Source organism: Pangasianodon hypophthalmus, chromosome 3 (assembly GCF_027358585.1).
Source record: "Pangasianodon hypophthalmus isolate fPanHyp1 chromosome 3, fPanHyp1.pri, whole genome shotgun sequence".
Lineage (NCBI taxonomy): Eukaryota > Metazoa > Chordata > Actinopteri > Siluriformes > Pangasiidae > Pangasianodon > Pangasianodon hypophthalmus.
This window is the reverse complement of record NC_069712.1, coordinates 27,032,734-27,057,182: the sequence shown is the minus strand read 5'-3', so window position 1 is coordinate 27,057,182 and position 24,449 is coordinate 27,032,734. Positions and strand designations below refer to the sequence as shown.

At 39.5% G+C, this 24,449-nt stretch overlaps 1 protein-coding gene across 1 annotated transcript in view; it reads left to right on the top strand.

Moving 5' to 3' along the window:
• The first annotated feature begins 259 nt into the window (after nucleotides 1–259).
• arfgef3 (ARFGEF family member 3) overlaps nucleotides 260–24,449 on the top strand; it is a 29,882-nt gene continuing 5,692 nt past the window's right edge. Inside the window, exons 1-32 of the mRNA XM_026939345.3 lie at nucleotides 260–726; nucleotides 1,949–2,000; nucleotides 3,023–3,104; nucleotides 3,586–3,717; nucleotides 5,281–5,349; nucleotides 6,537–6,659; nucleotides 7,270–7,315; nucleotides 7,981–8,065; nucleotides 8,302–8,406; nucleotides 8,794–9,121; nucleotides 9,305–9,417; nucleotides 9,502–10,400; nucleotides 10,725–10,891; nucleotides 11,071–11,236; nucleotides 12,677–12,784; nucleotides 13,385–13,600; nucleotides 13,843–13,953; nucleotides 14,320–14,470; nucleotides 15,053–15,352; nucleotides 15,910–16,043; nucleotides 16,171–16,316; nucleotides 16,551–16,730; nucleotides 17,233–17,374; nucleotides 17,607–17,729; nucleotides 18,198–18,301; nucleotides 18,528–18,672; nucleotides 19,855–19,983; nucleotides 20,083–20,259; nucleotides 21,281–21,395; nucleotides 21,482–21,584; nucleotides 22,506–22,637; nucleotides 22,976–23,106. Coding sequence (XP_026795146.3) covers nucleotides 642–726; nucleotides 1,949–2,000; nucleotides 3,023–3,104; nucleotides 3,586–3,717; nucleotides 5,281–5,349; nucleotides 6,537–6,659; nucleotides 7,270–7,315; nucleotides 7,981–8,065; nucleotides 8,302–8,406; nucleotides 8,794–9,121; nucleotides 9,305–9,417; nucleotides 9,502–10,400; nucleotides 10,725–10,891; nucleotides 11,071–11,236; nucleotides 12,677–12,784; nucleotides 13,385–13,600; nucleotides 13,843–13,953; nucleotides 14,320–14,470; nucleotides 15,053–15,352; nucleotides 15,910–16,043; nucleotides 16,171–16,316; nucleotides 16,551–16,730; nucleotides 17,233–17,374; nucleotides 17,607–17,729; nucleotides 18,198–18,301; nucleotides 18,528–18,672; nucleotides 19,855–19,983; nucleotides 20,083–20,259; nucleotides 21,281–21,395; nucleotides 21,482–21,584; nucleotides 22,506–22,637; nucleotides 22,976–23,106 — 5,099 coding nt within the window. The 5' untranslated portion in view covers nucleotides 260–641. The remainder of the gene's footprint in view (nucleotides 727–1,948; nucleotides 2,001–3,022; nucleotides 3,105–3,585; nucleotides 3,718–5,280; nucleotides 5,350–6,536; nucleotides 6,660–7,269; nucleotides 7,316–7,980; nucleotides 8,066–8,301; nucleotides 8,407–8,793; nucleotides 9,122–9,304; nucleotides 9,418–9,501; nucleotides 10,401–10,724; nucleotides 10,892–11,070; nucleotides 11,237–12,676; nucleotides 12,785–13,384; nucleotides 13,601–13,842; nucleotides 13,954–14,319; nucleotides 14,471–15,052; nucleotides 15,353–15,909; nucleotides 16,044–16,170; nucleotides 16,317–16,550; nucleotides 16,731–17,232; nucleotides 17,375–17,606; nucleotides 17,730–18,197; nucleotides 18,302–18,527; nucleotides 18,673–19,854; nucleotides 19,984–20,082; nucleotides 20,260–21,280; nucleotides 21,396–21,481; nucleotides 21,585–22,505; nucleotides 22,638–22,975; nucleotides 23,107–24,449) is intronic.

Genomic DNA, 24,449 nt, shown 5'->3' with positions numbered 1-24,449 from the left:
GAATTTCTGTCATGGTTTCTAATTTTTTTTTTCTTTTCCAGCAGGGTTATGCTAATAAGTACTCTATAAACCAGTATCAGTTTGGTTTATTTTGGGTTTATATCGGATTTTATGTAAAAGTGTAAACAGGTAATCATGACTCCAGACTTGTGTGGTATCAGCAGTAATGTTATGGATTATCTGAGTGTTGAAAAGCAGAATTTGACTGAATTTTGACAGAATTTTAACACTTTTTTCCTCCATCACACACACAGTGTAAACGCTGTTGGAGCCCACTGTGGTGTGCTTGTGGAATCTCTCAGCGCAGTTTCTGACTGGAGAAGGACGCAGCCGCACCTCTGCTTTATTTTCATTACTTATTTATTTATTTATACTTTATTCACAAACACTCGACACGTTAAGGATACACTTGAACAAAAATAACACTCCTGTTTCCTCTGTAATGAACGCAGAGAACGGGAAAAGCCTTGTTCCCGGGTTAACAGCCTGACGCCTGCTTGTTTGGCTACATCACTGGCTAAGAGTGAATCATCCTTAGCTTAGCTAACATTCCAACCGAGATGCTTCGCGTTAAGCTGGAGGCCTAAAACCCTAATCTTTTAGTCGTTTTGAATTTCAGACAACAACATATCCGTCTCATAATGGAAGAAATTCTCCGAAAGCTTCAAAAAGACGCGTCTGGGAATAAATATAAAGCTATTCGTGATGGTTGTGCTGTAGCCTGTGGTAAGTGTTTACACCTGTCAAGAGCCTGGGATTCTGCTGTAGCCTTCCTTGTACACTCATTTATTTATTTCTCTGCTGTTTACATAACACTGTCTCATTGTACAGTCTTATTCAAGGGTTTTTTTATATGTCTAAAACCTTTTAGAAACCTAAATGATGGTAAAGCTGTAAAACAAGCCTGTGTTCTTTAGGTATTAATTAGTATGTTAGAATAGTAAGCCTCCTATTGCTACCTATAGTACTATTCTAGCATACTATATCCTATAGTATGGAAGTATTTATGCAAAAAGGCTCACATTTCTGTTCCTGTAATATTTTGTAGCTACCAAACTATACTAATCCATCCAAAAAAAGACTAAAATGATTCTTTTAGACTCAGCTTATTGAACAGTTTTGGTCATATTTGTATATTTTTCAGGAAAAGCTGTATCAAGATATATCAAGCTGGCTTGCATCTATACTTAATATTAATCAACAGATGCAGTTATGAAGTGCAATTTTACAGTCTAGATTAGAGAAATAAATAAGCAGAGAGCATCATAATAACTGCATAACATATGTACAGAGGAAGCCGGTCGCCTCCCTTTTCATGCTTTGTTAAAAAGCCTCAAATAAAAAAAACAATACTGCTGAAAGGATATTCAGGCTGGAAGTGTGTACAAGCTGATTTATGATTCATACCCGTAAAAGCTGAATTATTAGAGTGGGATGTATGATACAGGTTCTGAAAAGATCATGATGCTGGAAAAAAGTAGCAAACATACAAAAAATGGATTATTTGCATTTAGAAGCATACCTATAGGAGATGCATCTGTCTGCGTTCTAGGAAACCTTTAAGCTTTGTGTTTTCTGTGAGCTCACTGAAAAAAAAAGCACACAGATTATGAACCGCTAGTGTGAATCCTCTCATATTTCACCTTACTAAGTGATTTATGTAAGATCTGCTCTTCTAATGAATAAATGATACCATGAAAAACTGATGCTTATGGTATGATGACCATAACATCATAATAATATCATATTATCATTGTAACTTATTACTTTATCCGCTGTGGGATTACTGAAAATCTTCTCAGAAATTATGCAGCAGTGTATGTACGACAACGTGAGACTAATGTGATTATTTTTGTAGAGTGCGCATTAATTCAGACCGGGGCGAACGGAATTAATGCTTAACATTTGAGTAATATTTTGGGTTATTCATTTTCTCTGCTTGTAACAGAAACCCTGGAGGCTCAAAATGGATCGGTTAAGACATCAGCATCGAAGGTCAGGTAAGCAGCGGCTTGGATTTCATTCCTGCTGGCTCACTGTATCTGCTTTCGAGTGAAAGTTCAGGCTGGGTATTGTGCCGTGCTCCACCGAGCACAGCAGTGTCTGCACATATTTGTTCTAAACATGCACCACAACACCTGACTGATGAGGTTTTTCTTCTTCGAGCTCATTACTGAAATCGGATGGTGTCCTTGCAGGCTTGGAATGCATTTCTGTAGACAATGCAGACGAGTTGTGCACTCTTGTGTCGAATGCCTGCAGAAGATGCTTTTAGCTTCTGGATTTAACTACCAATTTCTTTGTGCTCACTGTTAGAAAGCTAATGGTTGATACTGATGAAGGCAGACACCTCTGGAAATTGACTATAATGCTTTCTTTGCTTGAAGGACTAATATGGCCAAATATTTATGAATCTACAGTCATTCATCTTCAGTAAATGCTTTTTCTTGGTCACGGACGTGGTGGATCCGGAGCCCATCTCGGGAACACCGGGCATAAGGCAGGAATACACTCTCAATGACGCACCAGTCCGTCACAGAGCACCATGCACACACACACACACACATTCCTCCCTAGAGGCAATTTAGTGTAACAAAGCCATCAACCGGTATGTTTTTTTGGAAGTTGGAGGAAACTCAGGAACCCTGGAGCTGTGACGGAGCCACCATGCCTCCCTTGTGTGTTCTTCAGTTTGTTTTTCTTCCAAGTAGCTGACATTTAGGAAAAAAAAAGAAACCATAACTATCCAAAACACCCCTGAGGAATTTGGTCTCATTGTTTTTTTACAGTAATGCTTGTTATAAGCAGTCCTTAGTACACCTACTATAAGGAAATAGTGTATTGGTCAGGTTTTTGGTCAACAAGTTGAGTTCACACTGCTCCAAAAGCAAAGAAATACACAATTGACTATTGTTTCGTCTGCTTTTTGATTCACATCCTTAAAAATAAGTGCTTAATGAGACGGGCCCTGGGTTGGGAAATGACTGTCGGCTGTTAATGACTGTCGGCTCTGTGCTTTTAGGGAGAGATGCCTTTTCCCACTTAAACTTGCACTCGAGTCCAAAAACCCAAAGCTGGCCCAGACAGCTCTCACAGGAATGCAGGTGAGGCCATTATTTTGACTATACAGCCAATTTTTTTTTCCAGAAAAATGCAAATCAGGAACAATTTCCAGTTTCAAAAAGACGATTATATTACTCACTAAACTGCATGTGATTAGGTAGCAAATTCATTCGTCACCTTCAACATATGCGTTATATCTTATAAGTGAATTGGGGTAAGATTTAGAATTTAGAGATTTGCCACTAAATCCTTCTGTGATAGCTTTACCATAACATCAGTAGATTATTTATACATTAATATATTGCATTTTATGAAATAATAATTTATGTAACATTCTTTAATAGTGTAGATATAATAGGTTAGATCCGATGAGCTTCAAATTAATGTTGTTTACTTATTAGTATTTTTAACTTGTTAAAGTTTGCAGAACATTTAGGACAGAAATCTAAATTAGAGTAAAGGATGTCCAGAGAACGTTCAGTTTAAAAACCTCTTTATCGTCCCGACATGATGCAATGGCAGAAGATCCTGTGTGAGGATCGCTTTGTCGCTGTGGAGCCAGAAGTGCCAGAGAAGCAGCTGTTAAGTCAAATGCTGGATGCCATCAGCGTGACCCCCATGCTTCATGAAGATCTACAGGTGGAGGTCATGAAGGTCAGTCTATATATTTGTATCTGCAATACTGTCTGAATTTTAAGCCTTTATTTGGTCTGTTAGGTATATAATAATATATACAAATATGCAAAATTCTAATAGGTGGTTTTTCATTCACCTTATGACTAATTGAACACAAAACATTTTGAGCTCTTGTTTTTTAGTGTCTGTTTGGTTCTAAGTGTCTGTATGAGCACCAAGGTTCAAATTTACATGATCAAATTTTCAGACAATTATAAACAGAATTTATATTTCAGCACTCAGAGGTAAGTGCTATCTACCCTCTTCTACATACATGAGCTCACAGATGCCCAGGATTGGCTAGTGTTGCTGTGATTGACAGGAGATCACGAGTATGCCTCTGTTGCGGCACTCAGGAGCCCACAAAGTGGATTTTTGAAAAGCGGCCAAGCACAGATAGAACTCTTTTTTTCTGTAAGCTCAAATACTGTTTCATTTCAAGGTTTATAAGGCAATCCAATGATGTCAGTAACTAATAGCTGATATAATGCTACAGAGAAAGACCTTTTAAACCTATTAAGACCACATTGTGGTTATTTGCACTTAAAAATAAATAAATGTTGTATCTATTCTGTCAGATTTAACATTCAAGATATTTTAATATTATACTTTTGCAAATCTGAAGTTTGCTACAAAAATGTATTTACATGGATACATGTGGAACTATATATATATATAGTTAGATATATATATATAGATAGATAGATAGATAGATAGATATACACACACACACACACACAGCTCCATCTTGCCATACTGCAACATCAAGCTGTCTTCTGTCAGTACATTAATAGATTGTGTATATTGATCTTGATGTTTCATATTCATCCTTGAAGATGACTGACCAGCAGATAGAACCTTATAGTTTATCTGTGAGTTTGTATTAGAACCTGTGAATTATTTTCATATATTACACCAAAAACACCACAAATGAATAGATTATCTCTTACTGATGAAGTTTATGTGGTTGGTTAATTTACCAACACGCCAGATAGAATCTTAAAATACCTCAATAAATAGTAGCTTGGAAATTCTTATTAAATAGATTAGCTTCAGTAATGTGCTCTGAAACATGCTAGTAGTTTTTAATTTTGATTATAAAGCTTTTGCTCAGTAGAAGCAGATTCTCTTCTCTTCATGTTTGACTGCAGTTGGGACAAAGAACAACATGCAAATTTGATTTCTAATTTGAAGTACTGTCCAAATTTAGGCATGGCCTACTCCAGATTAATTTATGCAGCACCATGTGAGGTGTTAACGTCAAAATGTGCTGTCTTCCTTCTAGCATGCATAATCAATTCAGTGTCACTGTGCAGTCGCTGTTCTGTTACTGGGTGCTGTTCTCTACCATCTGTAGATGCTATGCAGTTGGATATCCTCATTGTGGCACTGTAGAACTCTTGGGATGATGAAAATTGTGTTATTCGTCTGGGTTCTGAGGCCAAATTCGCTCAAGGGAATGTGATTTTTATGTCTGTTTTACTGTAACCTTACCTCTCGTGTGTGTGTGTTGTGTGTGTGTCTGTGTGTGTTTTGTCACAGGTCTTGCTTTGTATCACATACTCCTCCAGCTTCGAGTTCAACGGCAACAACATCCTGAGGATTGCCGAGGTAAGAACGTTTTATTAGAAACTCAAACGAAGACTGAAACAATTTGTACCTCATTATTATTTTTCATATAAGCTGATCAGCAAAAGGACACCCGGGGCACTAATTTGCAAAGTCATGCGTAAGTACACAGCCACGCACTCTCTCTATCCTCCCATAATTCCACGTCTGTTGTTAGGCCAATGCTGTCGTCATCAGCAGCTCACAAATAGGAGCTCTCTCACTCCTCAGTCTCGCTCAGTCTTTGTCGCTCTATCCCATCTGTCTCTCCTTCTCTCTGTCTCTCTCTTTCTGTCTCTCGTTCTCTGACGTGTTCATATGACTCACTGCCTGGCCAGACGAGACCCCATAAAGTACGCAGCCTTGACTAACCTCTCCTCCCCTCCCCTTCTCCATCCCCTTTTCCATGACAGGCAGTCAACCTGAATTAAATGTTTTTTTTTTTTTTTTTTCCCCAGTCCTTAACATTTTCACCATTCTGTCACCACGGTGACCGAACATCCTGCTATGAGACGAGATGCCACGTCAGAGTGTAGAACAGCATACACATTTTCCTTTCAGTGTCATATATCTTACTTATGATGCCAAGTGATGCAAACAGGGAAGTAAGGAATTTTCCATTTTAGATTTTCTGGGCTGCTGCAGCAGATGGTATGCATCCAATTACTTTTTTTTTTTTCTTTAATCAAACAACTGCCAGCCTGAAAGTCAAAATAACACACCATCCCGAACTATCAGTGTTAATGATTTAATGAGGAATGAGGATCTTAACATTTTAGACTTCCAGAGCTGATGATACTTAACTGTAAATGAAAAGGAGCTAAATTGAATATATTATAAATATTTTGAGCAGTAATGTTTTATGAAAAAACACTGTTTCAAAATTATTGGCACCCCCCAATCAACATTTGCTGGACTATAGAGAGAATAACTATAATGAGCAACAATAACGTTGAACAAGATTCAATGCAGAACAGTCTACTTTTTAGTTTTAGGGTTACACCGACATATGAACCGCCTTCTTCGATTCAGCCACAGGTTTTGAATAGGGTTGAAAATGAGCAAATTAACATCTTATGTCACCCATTATTCACGTAGTCGATGCTTGACAGTGGTTGTGGTGGATTAATTGTGTGTGTGTGTGTGTGTGTGTGTGTGTGTGTGTGTGTGTGTGTGTGTGTGGTCTGCAGGTGTGTATCCAGACATACATATCAAGTTGTCATCAACGCAGCATCAACACAGCAGTAAGGGCCACTCTTAGTCAGATACTAGGAGACCTTACCCTTCAACTACACCACAGACAGGACAGCTCGGTGAGTCATCTGTTAACACACACACACACACACACACACACGCAAAGCTCAGGACTACAATGTCTTAAAGAAAAAATATTTAGTCAAAATTTGATCAGTATGTTCTTGCTGTAAATGTTTGTGATATAGAACAAATATTGCACATAGAATTTTAGACATGCTGACTTATTTAGCAAAATTTAGCACATATTTTGGTCTTGATACACTTTCAGTAATTTAACAGATTAGAAATCAACAATATAATATACAATATTCAGCTTCAAAATATCGTTCCAGTCATGCGGCAGACGAATATGTAGGCAGTAAATCTGGGTAGCGTACGTATGTGTGTGGAAGCATTTTGCAGGAAAAATTCAAGTGAAAATGTTAATTACATCCTGATTAAGCATGGTTTCTTTTTGGTTTAATCATTTCCCAAAAAGAACAGGTTATGATTTTTTTTTAAAGTGCAACATTGTGATATTACATTGTGATAGAAGCAAATAGCTTGATGTCATAGATTGATGGATATTTTTATAATCGTTCAGTGTTTAATCCCAGGACAAGTCAATACAAGTAATATTGAAAATAAACCAGCTGTTCCTTTAAGTTGTCTATTCTGTGTTCACAGGGTGCAGATGAACGGGAGCGTACAGTGCCTACAAGCAAACGCAAAGGTACATTTAACTATGATTAACACAAACTACCACAAGCTGAGCAGAGAGTAAACAACAACTCTGTAATGTATAGTGGCCCTTATTTGTCATCGAATTGCGTACAGTCAAATAGATTTGTAGAGCAAACTTATATAAATTCCACAGTTTCTTTATACATCAGTTTCACCTTTGCATAGCTGTATGATCAAACTTGCTTCTGGTTGGGGTTTAACTATATATTTAAGCATATCATTTGCATTTGCAGTTAAATAATCAAAAGAAATAATTAAGCAAGTTTAGTAAATAGAGTACTAAAAAATAATGTTGATTATCATAATTGTGCATTAGGTCATTGGTTCTTTGTTGAGTAGTCACATTTATGTACAAGAGGCTCCATGAGACATTGCACTGGGTTGAGGAGTCTGTCTTGGGCATGCAGACCACAGCCCGAGCTATTTAAAGACATATCTCAAATAATTATCCTTAATTGAAAGTGCGAGGATGGCTGACCTGAGCGTGCAGAGCAGTACCAGTGAGCGTGGTTGTTAAGATGAGAGTAAAGTGCCTTGAAACAAAGGTATTCATGAGCGTGGAGCAGTGAAGCAAGCCCCTTGTAGGTGCCAGTGTGTATTATGGATCTGGCTTTTATTTAGCAGTAATGCTGCATGTGTTTGTGTGTTTGTTAGACTTTTCTCCCACCACAGCAGCGCTATATGAGGACGTAGTGACTGTCCTCACTGTATTCTGTGAAAAACTCGAGTCCGTTTCAAGGTAAGTGTCTGGCCCTGCTGTCTAACCTGAAAAAATGTTTGGCCTCATTCATATTAGTTTTTGTAGCAGCGCTGTTACCCTGTCCATGTTTAATCATTTTTAATGAAATGTGATTGGTGTTAACTGTGGGTCTCTGACAGGTGTTTGCCTCTAGGCATTGTTATCATTCCCTCTGTCTCTGGTTCTGCTGTGTGTGGTCTGGTATGATGCTGCAATTTTTGTTTTTCCTTTGACAGTGAGAACCAGCTGTTGCAGCTGCTGTATCTAGAGTGCATTTTAGCCATGCTCAGCAGCTGCCCTCCCACAATGCACCTGAACCGCAACTTCACAGATCTCGTCTGGTAAAATGTCTTATTTGAGATATAAAATAAATGATATTTGTATGTTAACTTGTATCATAATGTAGAAGCTGTTTTTTTTTTTACTTAGCAACAGGGATCATCAGTCACGTATGAAAAATGATACTGATTGATCACTGGATCATTGTTAATTGCTTATTTTTTCTCACACAAAATCTCCTAACCTAAACAAAACTAATTGCTTTCTGTACATGAATACAAAATAATATGTGCAGTCTACACACACACACACTGTGGATGACAATTATTAATTCTATACCAACAAAGTGCATCCTTACGGTAGGTGTACCTGATAAATTGGTCAGTGAGTGTAGGCAAAAAGTAGATGTACTTAATAACATGGTGTTTTGGACATGTTCCATCATACAGGAAGCAGCTGTGTCCAGTCCTGGTGGTGATCACGGGCAACCCTGTGAATGACAAGACCATCACCTCTGCTCACGGAGCTCCATCACAGGAGGTGGATGCTGCACTGGGGTCAGGGGTTAGTGATCAGGGCCGGGGTTCTGGCTGTTCCTCCAGCGCCCCTGCCATGATTGGACCAGTGATCCGCACCATCTGCTACATTGCAGCCGAGCTTGTGCGGCTAGTGAGCTGTGTGGAATCCATGAAGCCTGTGCTGCAGTCTCTCTACCACCGCATCCTGCTCTACCCGCCTCCACAGCACAGATTGGAGGCCATCAAGATCATGAAGGAGGTGGGTTTTGAAGTTACCGTAGTTAACTCTGCTGAAATATTAATAAGTGCTGGGACCTTAGAGAAAACCTAACATTTACGAATAATTAGCAGTGTTACAAATTCTGTGAGAATTACTCATATTTTGTATAGTATAAAGACATCCAGTCTATTGAGCTAGCTCACTTCTGTGGTCTGCTGCTAGATCCTCGGTAGCCCGCAGCGCTTGTTTGACCTGGCTGGCCCATGTGTGATTGAGCCCGAGACCAGGAAGAGATCCTTCTCGAAGAGGAAATCACATCTTGACCTTCTTAAGTTGTAAGTGTCAAGGTCATATCAGTAAAGGAGCTTGAGCATTAGACATTGCTGTGTATTAGACACTTTTATGTTCTGCTTCTGCAGGGTGATGGATGGCATGACGGAGGCCTGTGTGAAGGGTGGCATTGAGGCTTGTTATTCCTCTGTTTCTTGTGCATGTGCACTATTGGCTGCCCTCGACGAGCTCAGCCAGGGACGTGGCCTGCATATAGACCAGGCACAACTTTTGCTGCGTCGATTGGATGACTTGAAAGAAGGGGCGGAGTTGTCGAGGGAATCGGTGGAGGTCAATGAGGCCGACTTCCATTGGCAGCGGCGCGTGCTGTCCTCTGAAAACACCACCTGGGAGACTGCCATTCCTGAACGCAGCCCTGACATCAGCATCAGCGTCACCACTGACACAGGCCAGGTTACTCTTGAGGGGCATCTGGGCCGAACCACACCAGAGGAGTGTGGAGATGATGCACGATTACCTTCGCCTTCCAGCTGTGGAGGTGCTGCAGGGGAAAGTGGTGCCCCTCCAGATGTAGTGCAGCGCAGCCATGCCCTGGCCTACCCAGACCTCACCAACTTCCTGTCAGTGGAGTCTCGTATGCGCTCACATGGCTCACGCTACAGCGAGAGCAATTTCAGTATGGATGAGCAAGAGCTCTCACGCACAGAATTCGACTCATGCGATCAGTACTCCACGGCTGCTGAGAAGGACTCAGGACGCTCTGATGTTTCAGATGTTGGTTCAGACAATGGCTCATTGGCTGACGATGAGCAGACACTGCGCCATGTCCCCGCCCATCGTTCACTGCGAACCGCCGCACTTTCGCTCAAGCTGCTGAAGAACCAGGAAGCGGACCAGCAGAGTGCCCGCCTCTTTGTTCAGTCTCTGGTGGCATTGTTGCCACGCCTTCTGGCCCAGCACAGCCCTACTGATGTGGATGTCACGCTACAAAACTTCTCCTCGACCTTCTGCTCGGGCCTGCAAGTAGGTACGTTAACAAGGCATTTGCGATGGATTCTTTTGCAAAGATAGGCGTGTTAGGCATTCTTTTCCAAAAGAGGCAAATAATAATTTTAATGTATTTATTTTGGGTTCATGGTGTAAGGTCAGTTATTGTATAGGACCCCTTGAGTAGTTAAGGGTTAGTTAAGGGTTAGGGGACTTGCTCAAGGACTCAGCAGTGCCAAGTTTGCATAATTGTCTGAGATTTCAACTCATAGCCTTCTGGTCATAGATCAGTAATCACATTCACAAGAGGGAGGAATGTGATTCTGGGCTCACCAACATACCCTGAGTTTCTGTTCCCCTTCAGGTGGGATTCACTCTCCTGCCTTCGAGGGCAGTGAGAATCTGAGCTGCCAGGCTCTGATGAATGCAGATGGATTATATTTGGTGTCCTACTACGCCTTGCTCCTCAACCTCAAACTCAGCACCTGTGGATACTACCAAAAGAAACCTGCTTCTCCCATTGTCACTCTGGTAGGAACAAACAGCATTCCTTCATTTATGGTGGCTGCTTAGTATCTACATTATAGATACTATAATGTAGGCTTTTGCCACATAAACATTTTATAGCAACTTTCCCAACTGCTGCTTAATCCTATTAAATGTAGAATTCTGCTCCTATTCAGTGTGCTCTCATGGGTTTATCTCCATAGAAAGAGTTTGTGCATCAGATACAGAGCAGTGGTGTTCTCGTGGTGCTCTCCCAGGCCTGGATAGAGGAACTGTACCGCCAAGTGTTAGAGAGAAACCTGCTAGGGGAGGCTGGATACTGGGAGTCTCCTGAGGAGCACTCGCTCCCTCTTATCACCATGCTCACAGGTAACAAACACTCTGTGAGGGCGGATGTAGAGTTTGTCAGTATGATCACATATAATGTTGCCAGAAACATAGAATATTTTGGTACTGCCTAAATTATTTTGCGGATTTCATATTATTGTATTTATTGTACTGTATTTTTGTATTAAGACTGAGTTACACTGGGAGGTTGGCTGGGGAATCAGGTCGTGGGACACAGGCTTCAGACAGAGTCACACAACTATCTTTCTTTTATTTTTTTCCATTAGCACTTTTCAGCAGTTGTCTCGCAATTTAAATCACTTTCCAACTTTAAATAAAACGCACACACGCATAGCGTTTCCACCGTCGTCATTCTGTTCCTAGTCACACTTGCTGGAGCTAGCTCTGCTCTTCAGTGTGATGCTGTCTCTCTGGTTTTCAGTCCCTGCTGAGAGAGGAAATGTACAAAAATAATCTTGCATAAAGCCGAGTTTTGACTGTACGATTTTTCAGCTTGATTTAGATCGCAGAAAAAAATCTCTGGTTGTGACCTGAGGTGAGTAGTCTTAGCGTAATGTGACATGCTCACCAGTGGCCAATTCAGTACCATTGCAACCAAAGACAGCTGATGACAATGTTCTGGCAGGGTCAGATTTTTGCGTGACCACTGACATGGCGCTCGTCTAAAAGGCACCAATAGTAGGACGGTATAGGATGACGCAAAACTGACAGGACAGGTACAAATATGATAGAAGCAATGGTGAAACGTGAAAAAATATCCTTATTACCTCAAACTCATGTTGAAGAATGTTTCTGTTTATGCTACCCCATTTTTTGCATAAGCCTGGTTCATGCTGATTGATGATGTAAGCAGAATGTAGTCGTTTTCTTAATCGCAGGTCTATTGTTACAGGATCTTCATTATTATCTCATAGAATTCGGCTAAGATTTTATTAGGATCATCTCGTACAGTGTTGCAAGTATTAAGTGTAAGACTGCTGTAAACACACTGTTTAAAACTTGGATAAATCACACACAGGTGTAAACACTCACTCATTACACGCTCATCCTTCGTGACTCCTCCACCCTGCGCCTGAGATATAAGACAGTTGTTTACTGAAAATGAATTATAGTCTCTACAAGGTATACAAATAGGCATGTCCAAGATGTTGCTAAGTGTACACAGTGTTTAAAAACCCAACAAAGCTGCTACACTACGTGATAAAACTGATATTTGATAAAATTACCAATTATGATAGGAATAAGGCAAGTGGACCTAATAAACTGGCAACTAATTGTATATAATTGTGAAATAGATGCATATGTGATAAGATAGCTTTATGCTTTATGAAAAGATCATTATAAAATATGAAAATCATATTTTGTGCCACATTGCAGGCTTACTATGAAATAGCTACACATACAAACATCTATCTCTCTCTCTCCATCTCAATCTGTTGTTTTTCTCTCATTTCTTTTCAGATATTGATGGACTTGGCAGCAGTGCTATAGGAGGTCAGCTGATCAGAAGAGCCTCCTCACAGTCGTCCTTTACAAGTGATAAGAAAGACAATAACACCATGTTGGCAGGTACAGTGTATGTTTTCCAGCACCTCACTGTGTGTTTTTTTTTCACGCTGTTTGAGTGTATGTACACACAGAAGCGGGCGGGGGAGGTTTTTATCACAGTACAAGCACTTAGGCAGCTCTGTTTCTATGACAACAGCTGTCAACCAAGATAAAGCCTAAGTGCTGGTCAAATAAAGAATGTTCCTGGTTTGGAGAGTGGGTGCCATATGTTACACGGTGTGGCTATTCATTCCCTTGCCTTTTATAAATCTGATTAAAATGCATTTTTACAAAATATTTTTAACTGAATTACTGAGCCACATAATTCAACTGTAAGTGAATGTTTCATTCTTCAGAACACACACACGCACACACAAATAGTGTTCTCTTTGCCCTGTAGGTGTGGTATTTGCATGATCTTGTTTGTATAATGGTAACTGGTCCCATTCTTAGTATCTCTCGCTCTCGCCCAAACACACACACAAGCACACATTTCATAGTCATACAGTTTGCAGATTAGTATGATTTTTGCTTGTAAAATACCTTCTCCTGGCTCCAAGTGCCATTCTTAATGAGTGGCGTTAGTGTTTGTAACAGAAACGCACTTTCTCGTTGCTGTAGGTATAGTGTTTGCACGGTACATCCTGATTGGCTGCTGGAAGAACCTGATTGACACTCTGTCTACTCCTCTGACGGGCCGCATGGCGGGAAGCTCACGGGCTCTGGCCTTCATCCTGGGTGCAGAAGGCATTAAAGTGCAGAACCAGAGGGAGAGAGAAACCATCTGTCTCAGTCTTGATGGCCTGCGCAAGGCTGCTGCACTCAGCTGTGCTCTGGGTAAAGAACACATACCATCATAGCTCAAAGTATTAAATGACACTCGTAAATCATATACACCCCTGAACATATTGGATAATTGGTATTTCATGTGTTAATGTAGCAGATAATGTTAATGTAACCTGACTTAGTTATTTGAATCTAAAAAAAGTGATGTGTATTTTAGGATCTCCTGACGGAGTCTGGTTTAATTCTGCGAGCTCTTATTAAATGCGTGAATGTGTGTGCATACATGAATATAGGTGTGGCTGCCAACTGTGCCTCAGCTGTAGCTCAGATGGCAGCAGCTTCCTGTGTCCCAGAGGAAAAAGAGGAGAAGGATCAGGGTGAAGCTGGTGATGCTATTACTCAAGGTACACACACGTGTTTTATGGCAGATTGAATTTGAAACAAAAGGACTATGAGGTTCAGATAGAAGCTTTAATGCAAGGGTTTATATTGGGAGATTTATAAAAGAATTTCTAGTCCTGACACTTTAAGAGGAGAGGATTATTTGCAAATTAACACATAATGAAGTGTCTTTCATCCACTTGTTAAGATTGCATTTCCTAGTCAGAAGTAGTAGTTTATCCAGCAGTTTGAAACCTACTGAGGTTAAATTTGGTGTTTGTATTTGTGTTATTTGTTGGGAATGTTTTTAAATTTAAAATATATTTGCGTCTATATAATTTTCATGTGGATATTAGCATTAATGGGGTGTTTGTGTATGCTGATGTTAGTTAAGTATAGAATGGAGCAGAAACTGGAGCAGATGGGTCGGAGTCAGGGAGTGAAGCTGCACACTGCTCACATGCTCTGCATGGACGCCATCCTCAACGTGGGTCTAGAGATGGGCAGCCATAATCATGATTGCTGGCCACATGTGTTCAGGTACATGTCTTCTTGTTTTTCTGGCTTTATATATTACTTACATTATATTTCTTTCAATAACATAACTCTGTTTTAAAATTGTTGCACTTCCAACATGTCAGCAAACTTTAAGTACTTTTTTTTAATTATTATTATTATTATTATTACTATTTGTGTTATATTATTTGTAGGTATTGAGTATAGGTCAGATGGTATGACAGTAGTAAGGAAATATCATGAAGTGGACAAACAGACACAAGTGGAGATTTTACTGAGTTTAAGTAAAACCAATGTACGAACGTTTACAATACTCAGAAACTTGAGGCAGGGAAATGGTCAGAACTAATGCACACAAGCATAAACTAGGCAAGACTAAATGTGAATCAGGCTATGGTCAGAACACTAATAAAGACTGGAAATAGTCACAGACGTTGTAGTCACAGACGTTCATTCAGTCATTCATTCCTCTTCAGTAGGTCAGGGTCATGGTGGATGTAAGATGGGAATACACCTTAGATGGAACTCAAGTTAGAATCGCCATTTACACCAAGCAGATTTCACAAGTCTCCCCACGCACCCTGAATTCTTTCTGCACCATTTCAGAGTGGTGGAGTACGTGAGCTCACTGGAGCACAGCCACTTCAGTGATGGGAGTTCTCAGCCTCCTATGACCATCACGCAGACTCAGCAGGCTTCATCGATAATGGGAAATCCGGAGCTGAGCGTGGAGTCTGTCCCTGAGCTGGAGTTGAGCCTGAGCCACCCAGTCATCCAGCCCACTTCCATCCAGGAGCTGTTGCGTGAAAACAGCAGTGCAAAAGGTTTTGATCTGCGGGGCGGCAGTCTCCTGACAGGCAACAGCGCTGCTAAAGTTGTCTGCACACTCTCCACACAGGCGGATAGGTATCCCACCTGGAGAGATTCATCTCTCCTATTTTTCCACACTTTTTTGTGGACATATTCAGTAAGCATGTATTAATGATGTAATGATTGAATGACAGAAAAACACACCATGCAGAGGACTACATTTTTTGGGGACACTGAATATCATTTAGTAATGTAAGAAATACATGCTCAACAATAACCACAGATTTAGCAGATGATAAATTATATATGCCCATCAGTTCTGTTCAATAGTTTAAGCAAAAAGTGTCACAAGAGTGCTGTTAAGTAATTTTTACACATCCATAGTGACATACACCACACAATTATTAATGGCCCAGCTTTTTTGGATTGTTTAACTTCCATTTTCTTTAATAATTCATCACAGCACATCTATCGTCAGCTCTATGTTGTCTTGCCATTTCAGTTCCATGCAACATTTATATTTTAATAGAAATCTGAAAATGGTGTTTACAAAACGTAATACTCACTACATTTGTCTTTTTTGTGTCATATTTTTATAGATCATCCCAGTGTATATGAGTTTATAATGTGTGGCTCTTGCTTACTTTCTTTAGACTGTTTGAAGATGCAGTGAATAAACTTAACCTGGTGGGTCTCGTGGGTTTCCTACACCAGCTGAGGAAAGCTTCACAATCCCAGCTTTTCAACTCAGTCACAGAAACTGGGGACTACTCCTTAGCCATGCCAGGTATGCTATGACAATTTTTTTTATTTCTAAGTCTAAATTTTTTCTCCCCCAGACCTCAGTTGTACATTAAACAATTTTGCAGTATTTTGGTTGTATTTTGTTGATTTTCTTTCTTCTGTCATTAAAGGGGAGGCTAAATCAACACAAGACAAGCGCAGTGCTCTTCACCTCTTCAGGCTGGGTGAGGCCATGCTTCATATCGTAAGGAACAAGAGCCGGCCGCTTCTGCACATGATGCGAGCCTGGAGTGTAGTGGCTCCTCATCTGGTGGAGGTATGAGACTCCTTAGGGCTTTTAGTGTTATATGTGTGCCAGATTATTTATTCATGTTTACCATGGAGACAGTTTAGTTACACAGTAATTTATGTACATGTTTATGGTATGCTTGAACATGTATATTATTAGAAGCATTAAATATTGCTCATTTTTACCCCTCTCAAAAGCAAAACATGGCCCTGAGTGATCCGGTTGCTATTGTGCCTCCTGATTGTTCTTCTCCCTCTCCAGGCTGCGTGTCATAAAGAACGGCACGTATCCCAGAAGGCAGTGTCATTCATCCATGATGTGCTGTTGGAGGTGCTGAGCAGCTGGGCCGAGCTTCCCCACTTCCACTTCAACGAGGCGCTTTTCCGGCCCTTTGAGCACATCATGCAGCTGGAGCTCTGTGACGAGGATGTACAGGACCAGGTGAACAGCACACTGATGCCTGTGCTGTTTCTCAGCCATGACTCTTAACAGACAGTTCATTTCTGTTTATTTTCCCGACTACATTTTTTTTTAAAAGCATTTTTTCATTGAGAGATAACGTTACTAGTGTAATTTTGTCTGGCAAACTTAATCTGTTTGAAAGTTCTGACCTTACTCTTTTTATTATCAAAAAAATGATCAGCCCTTTATAATTTTAAGACAATACAGGGACTTTGGATAATAAACATGAGAAAGAACAATTCAAATAAACATAGGATGAAATTTAATAATAAAAAGAAAGTAAAATAAAAGTTTAAAATATATTTATATATTTCAATTAAATGAGAAAGCAAAAAGTGCAATTTTGAAAGTGGGTGTAGGACATCCAGAAAGGCAGCAGCTGATTATATGTTTAAATCAATTTGGAACATGTCATGAATTTAGAGATTTGATTGTACATGATCATTCATACATTCTGTTCTCTCTTCATCATGGCTGCAAGGTGATCACATCCATTGGGGAGCTGGTGGAGCTGTGCTCTCCTCAAATTCAGTCAGGCTGGAGGCCGCTCTTCAGTGCTCTCCGCACTGTGCATGGAAGCAAGAATGACATGAAGGACTATCTGATTGGAGAATACTCTATGGGTCAGTAAGAATACTCTATGATTTAGAGAGAATACTCTATGTGTCAGTGAGAATACTCCATGATTTGGTAAGAATACTCTGTGAGTCAGTGAGAATAGTCTATGGGTCAGGGAGAGTACTCTGATTTGGTGAGAATACTCTATGGGACAGTACCCTGTGATGTACCTGACTGTAGTTTCATTACTGTAGTGCAGGTGCAGTGCCTTTACTAATAAAACAATTTCATTTTTAGGCAAATCCCATGCACCTGTTTTTGACGTCTTTGAGGCCTTTATCAACACGGACAACATTCAGGTTTTTGCCAATGCAGCAACTGACTACATCATGTGCCTTATGAAGTTTGTGAAGGGGTTGGGTAAGGTGCCTTTGCTAAATTAGTCTGGTTTCCATCCACCAGTGTTTATGCACATTTTGAATTTTCATGAATGAAAACCTGAAAGGAGAAGCCAATAAATAAATAAATAAATAAATAAATAAAGGGAAAACCTCAGATTAGGTAAAAGATTGTGATAAACAAAATTTTTGATCAGATGATGTAGTCTAAATCTGCATACTAGTGTAGTAAATACTGTGGAAAATAGTATTTCATCTCTGATGCATATCACTCGTAGCACTATTTTGTGTACTTAGGCACACTTGTAGGACTACAGAGTTATTGGAAAACAGCAGTAGCTGAAACACATTAATTCACGTATTCGGATACTGATGATTTTGGATATTCATAAAAAATTTTGGCAACATTTGGATGGAAACATACTCATAGATTATTCTAATGTACACTCTACATAGGTTTGTATAATGTTGTGAACAAATTCATTTGCAGGTGAGGTGGATTATAAGGAGATAGGAGATTGCGTTCATGCGAATGGATACAGCTCTACAGACCTGTGCCTTCCTGCCCTTGATTATCTGAGGAAGTGCTCGCAGGTCAGTAATAATCTGGTTTAATAGCTACACACAACCACCATCTGGCCCTGTGGCCAATCAACAGGTATGATTTGGCTGATGCATTTGTTTAAGTGCAATACTGAGTCACCAAACACAGCTTGATGTTCACTTTGTTGAGTATCACTTACCTACTCTAAACCAATAATGCTTTTTTTTTTAAAGTTTTAGAGAATTGTGCTTAACACTGCTGTTTTGTGGGTAACAGCTGCTAGCCAAAATCTACAAAATGCCTTCAAAGCCAGTGTTCCTGGGTGCACGGCTGGCCAGTCTGCCCATGAGAGCCCAGGAGCGCTCAGTTAGCAGCGAGGATGGTATGGACTGTGTTCTAGCCGAGTTCGATGATGACACAGGTGATTCCTCACACTGGCTACTTATCAGTCACACTATATGTGTGGTGGTCTGTGAAAACCCATCTGATGTCGCTGTGGCTGAATTCTGGAAAATGAAAAATCAGGTTTTGAACAAAATTAAGTTTTGTTCAAATTTAAGTTCTGCCAATTATTCAATTCAATTTTATTTGTATAGCACTTTTAACAATGGACATTTTCACAAAGCAGCTTTACAGAAATATATAAATTCCTACTGAGCAAGCCAGAGGTGACGGTGGCAAGTAAAAACTCCCTGAGACGACATGAGGAAGAAACCTTGAGAGGAACCAGACTGAAAAGGGAACCCATCCTCATCTGAGTGACACCAGATAGTGCAACTATAAATAATTCCCTTCTATAACTGTGTACTACATGGTCAAAAAGTGCAATTGTGTAACCAGGAAATTCATTGTAGTTTTCACATGAAGTCTATTTTATTGAAGTTATCAAACTGTTCACTGATGGAGACTTGAGTGCAAAACTGTTCGTGGCAAATTGCAGTCCTATAGCTATCATAGATGTTGTACTCCTAAGCCATCATAAACTGTTTGTATCAATTGCAGTCCAAATCCATCTTCATGGTTTCTAAGTGGTACCATCCACAGTAATCTCATGTATCTTTAGACTGTCCATATAGGGCTATCCTCAGCAGCAGTGAGTGGTTTCCAAGTGATGAGAACTCCAACCAGAAGTACTTAATATATACTTTGATAATAATATACTTTGCTATCTGTATTTTAAGAAAGCATGACTATATTTTACCAAAACAACTTAAAAAGATTTTTATTTAGGCTCCTTTCTAACCTTTCCTTCGCTTTCTGCCTGCAAAGATCATGCTGGGTACGGAGTCAGTTTAACAAACGCAGATTAGGTTGTAAATGTAGAAGTAGCGCTGTCTTTCTGTGACTCAGACTCGGAATAGACTTTTTCACTTAACAGACTTTAAAATTCAAAAGAGAAACACATTTCAGTTTAGTAAGTTTGATCATATAAAGTCAAATTTGATTATGTGTAGGGTTTTCCCAGGCCACTACACATATGATTTAAAAAAAAAAAAGCTTTTTTTTTGTTCATATGTTGAAAATCTGACTTAAAAAAAAAAAAAAAAAGGTAAAGGAGTATATCAAACATATTCATATGTTTGGTATGGAATGTGTTATGCAGGTCTGATCCAGGTGTGGATCTTGCTGTTGGAGCAGCTCACTGCAGCCGTGTCTAATTGCCCTCGTCAGCACCAGCCACCCACACTGGAACTGCTGTTCGAGCTGCTCCGAGAAGTCACTAAAACACCAGGTAAGCGGCAAATGTACAACAGGAAACAACAGCTGCAAGACCAACTAACAGTGCTGTCTCTGCTGACAAACCATCCACATGTGTGTTGTTTTCATGCAGGCCCAGGCTTTGCCATTTTCTCAGTCATCCAGCTCCTTCTTCCCGTCATGTCGCTGTGGCTCCAGCGAAGTCATGGAGATTACTCATACTGGGACATCGCAGCTGCAAACTTTAAGCATGCCATCGGGCTTTCATGCGAGCTGGTGGTGGAACATGTTCAAAGTTTTATTCATTCAGGTAGTGCTATTGCAGCGTTTAGATGATCAGTACAACACTTAGCTGAAGGTTAGCCTTTGCGAAATGTCTTAGCCTTGTCAGAATATCTTTACTAGCCCTGCACTCCGCCTTAATAGATAATGTTTTTTAGAACAGAATTTGTGTTCTTTGATACAAAAGCAAGCACTCAATCAACAGCTGAAAAGCAAGCAAGGATTTGGGAGCTAGAATTTGTGATGTTCGAGAACACTGGAGGGTGTCACAAGTGTTAAAATGCTGCCCAATATAAATAGATACAGGTTTTAATATTTAAAATAGGCAGAGATAAGAAATTCTGTGACACAAAAAAGATAATATTAATGACTGTGAATTTACTTTTCTTTTTACTAGTGGTAAAGTTCAATCCACACTGCTTCTATCGCAGATCTGTACTCTACAGGCATGAATAAATAAATATGTTATTGCAGACATTATTTTGAGTCTGCAAGCTATTGCTTTTTTTAATAGTTGAATTAATTTGTAAGCTTCCCTAATTATGTGGTGTTGTTCCAAAATAGCCTAAATAACATTATCTTGTATTAATGCGCCTTATAAATAATTTGAGCTAAACACACAAACTTATAAATCCGATACTACTTCATAAAACTAGCTTGTGGTTTGTCTGAACAGCGGTTATTAATCTCAATTATTCATCAGCTCTGATGGATGCAGTACACTAGTTACACTGCACATGAACTAATGAGCCAGCAAGAACATAACATTGTAGAAGATTATGATTATAAATATTGTTTACAGTGATATAAAAAGTGAACAATTGAGTGAAAGAGAATGCTTTGCTCCCACATGTGAGACGGAAAATTAAAATTAAAGAGTTGGTTTGGGTTTAAATATTGCTTTAAATGGAAGTAAATGTGTTAAAATGCTTCAGAATGGTTTGTGTGAATTAGCCTTTAGAGATCCGATTTTGTTTAGAATTAGAAATGCTTCATCATGCTGTATAAGTTGTAAAATTTACTATGTAAATGTTTGTCTCGTCCTGTAGATATGGGCTACGAGAGTCTTATTAACCTGATGTTGAAGGACTTATTCAAGCTGCTGGTGGCTTGTGTGGCTGAACCTGCAGAGATCATCTCCAGAGTTGGCTGTTCCTGTATCAGGTTGTGTGTCTGTCTGTCTAAAATCAAGAAGGTGTCTTCCTGTGACTTGCTAAAGTTGCTAAAGATGCGACATTTTCTGTTTTCAGATATGTTCTGGTGACAGCTGGTCCTGTGTTTACGGAGGAGATGTGGAGGCTGGCCTGCTGCGCCCTACAAGATGCCTTCTCAGCTACGCTTGAACCTGTCAAGGTGACCCATGCATTCAGATTTCTGAGTACAGACACACACCAGCTCCATAATGCTTCCAGAAAATCACGCAGTCGGAGACGTTAACAGCCTAGGCAGCAACTGCTACTAAGCATACAGTGATTCTGCTGGTATTGTATTATTAGTATTGTACAATTACAGTGGCCTGTAACTCTAAAACACATTACCAAACCAGAAATGAAGCAGCATATTAGAAAACACAACAGCAAGACCAAATGTCCGACAGAATTTACTCCTAACAGAAAGGCTAGTTCCTTTATGCTGATTGGCTACAGCGCATGTCAGTCGGAGAGACTGAGATTCAAAATGGAGACATGGAAGATGCTTACAGGTAATGTGAGCGTAAAGAAATATACTGATTAGCTTTTTTTAATGCTAATTTTAAAATTACACAGTATTATATTAGATATGCTGAAAACACACCTAAAGGAAGCTGGGTTATTCAGAAGAAAGAATTACTCCTCACTATAATAACATTATTTTTTTAGTTTTTTTTTGGCTACGCTAACTAGAGAACAGTCCTGAAAAAGTACACTTTTCCTCTTGTGATAATTGTCCAATCCGCAGTGGGCATGTAAACCAGGTTGCCATTTCTCTTTTGTAAAGAATAAGGAGAAAATGGAGAGTTTTATAGCAGAAATCCTACCTGTCTTGATTTAGGTCACTACTAAGCACTGCAGTATTGATTATTGAATATATATAGTGCCACTGAAAATATCCTGTGCCCTCCAAATTAAGATTTTAATTTAGTTTTCCACAGTTTTCCACTCATGCTGTACATACGTTTTCAAAATAATAATAATAAAATCACAAAGCAATGACTTTCCCATGTTTTACAAGCAGAAGTGGTAGCAAAAGGTACCAGATGTACCACTATTGACATTCCCTGTTCTCTTCCTGTAGAATCTGCTTGCGTGTTTTCGGAGTGGTTCTGACACGTTCACAGGGGACGCGTGTGAGGTGAAAGTAGCCGCCCCGACACACTCTGCTTCTGCTGAGGCTGAGTACTTGAGGATCCGTGCCATGGCACAGCAGGTGCTCTAGGAGTAACACTTTCATAATCCCATACACATTCAATTTTCATTTTGTAAAAGAAAAAATCCTCCTTGTGCAGGACTGGTGTTCCATACAGGATCTGTTCCCACCTTGTGTCCAGTGTTCCCTGGATATACTCAGACTTCTCTATAATATTGACCAGGATAAAATGGTCAATTAAGATAAATGAATGAACCAAAAATATTGACGAACACAAAAAATTAACACGATAAGTTACTGACACTGATATGTGATCTTAATTTGATACGATCAATGTAACATTTTCGCAGAATGATATGTAACCAGTGAAAAAAAAATGTTTCCATTTGTGCTTTCAGGTCTTTATGCTGGACACTCAGTGCTCTCCTAAGACTCCCAGCAGTAAGGAAGGATTTGAGCATGCTCAGTCATGTGTGCTCATCATTGAACTTCCTGCAGACCAGCAGTCCAATGGCCACGTTCAGAAGAGGTTAGATTCATCTTGAGTTAGATGAATACCAACAGTTATTGTTCTGTAGAGTTCTTATTCTCAATTAATGTGTGATATTTGGTCCATGAAACCATGATTTTTTTTTTAAAGTAACAATGAAAGCAGTTAGAAAGCACATTTAGCCTTGACTGAAATCAATAAAAGTTGGCATGGTGGTGCCCCAGGATTCAATCCTTAGCTTGGTTTCTGTCATACAGAGTTCTCCCAGTGTGTGTGGGTTTCCTCCAGGTTCTCTGGTTTCCTCCCATTGTTCAAAACATGCTTGTAGGTGGATTGGCTACTCTAAATTGATGTCAGTGTGTGTGTGTCTAGGGTGCCTTGTGATGAACTGGCATCTCACACCACGTCCCTGACTATGATAAAGTGGATACTGAAAATGAATGCATGAATAAAAGAATGAAAGATAGGCATAAATGCAGCGTCTAGAGATCACACAAAGACAATCAAAAGAGAAAACATGAGACCATAAAGTCCAAAAATAGAGTTACAGTCTGTCCGGGGGTTTGGAGTACATCAGCATATCACAGCATACTTGCTGTCCAGTATATTTCCTGGTTATTACGTTCTCTTAAAGGCACTGTTGTACTAAAAACTGATAAAGTAGTTAGAGCAATATTTGATTTTACTGACATATTCAGTGATGAAATTTCATATCGTACGTCTTATGTGTCTTTTCCCTCACGCTGAACTTGGTGCAGGAAAATTGGGTAAGAGCTTGCATATCTTACATGACTTGTAATCATTTCTTTCATCCTGTTGATCTTTATTGTACGTAAACCCTAAAAGGCCATGAATGCACTTATTATGTTTATTCTGTCTTCCTTTGATAGCAAGTTCTCATGGATTTATTTTCTCATAATCTCAAGTGAGAGATGACAAATGCTGCTTTCCCAATATAATAGGGATAATATCAAAATAGATTACCCCTAAAATCAAAACAGATTTTAGAATAGAATTAACACGTTATATGAAGGGTGTCTGCAAAACATAACATATTACAGAAACACTGTCAATTACTTATGATTGTTTTTAATATTCAAGAAGTATTCACATTTTTACAGGACATCAGAAACTGTGCACTCTGAATAATATTTTTCAGTATAACGTGAACTGTTAATATGATACAATATGCTTCAGAATTATATTTTACATAAGTGTAATACATTAGGGATACTCATGAACCTTGTAAATGGGTTTTAGTCTGGAGTAGCTGTTGAGCAAAATCTGCACAAATCTATTTTTCCTGTATCTGGACATCTGTGACATGAGAACATAACCCAGCCTGGTGTTCCTGGTCTGGTCTATGGTCTAGCTTGACTGCA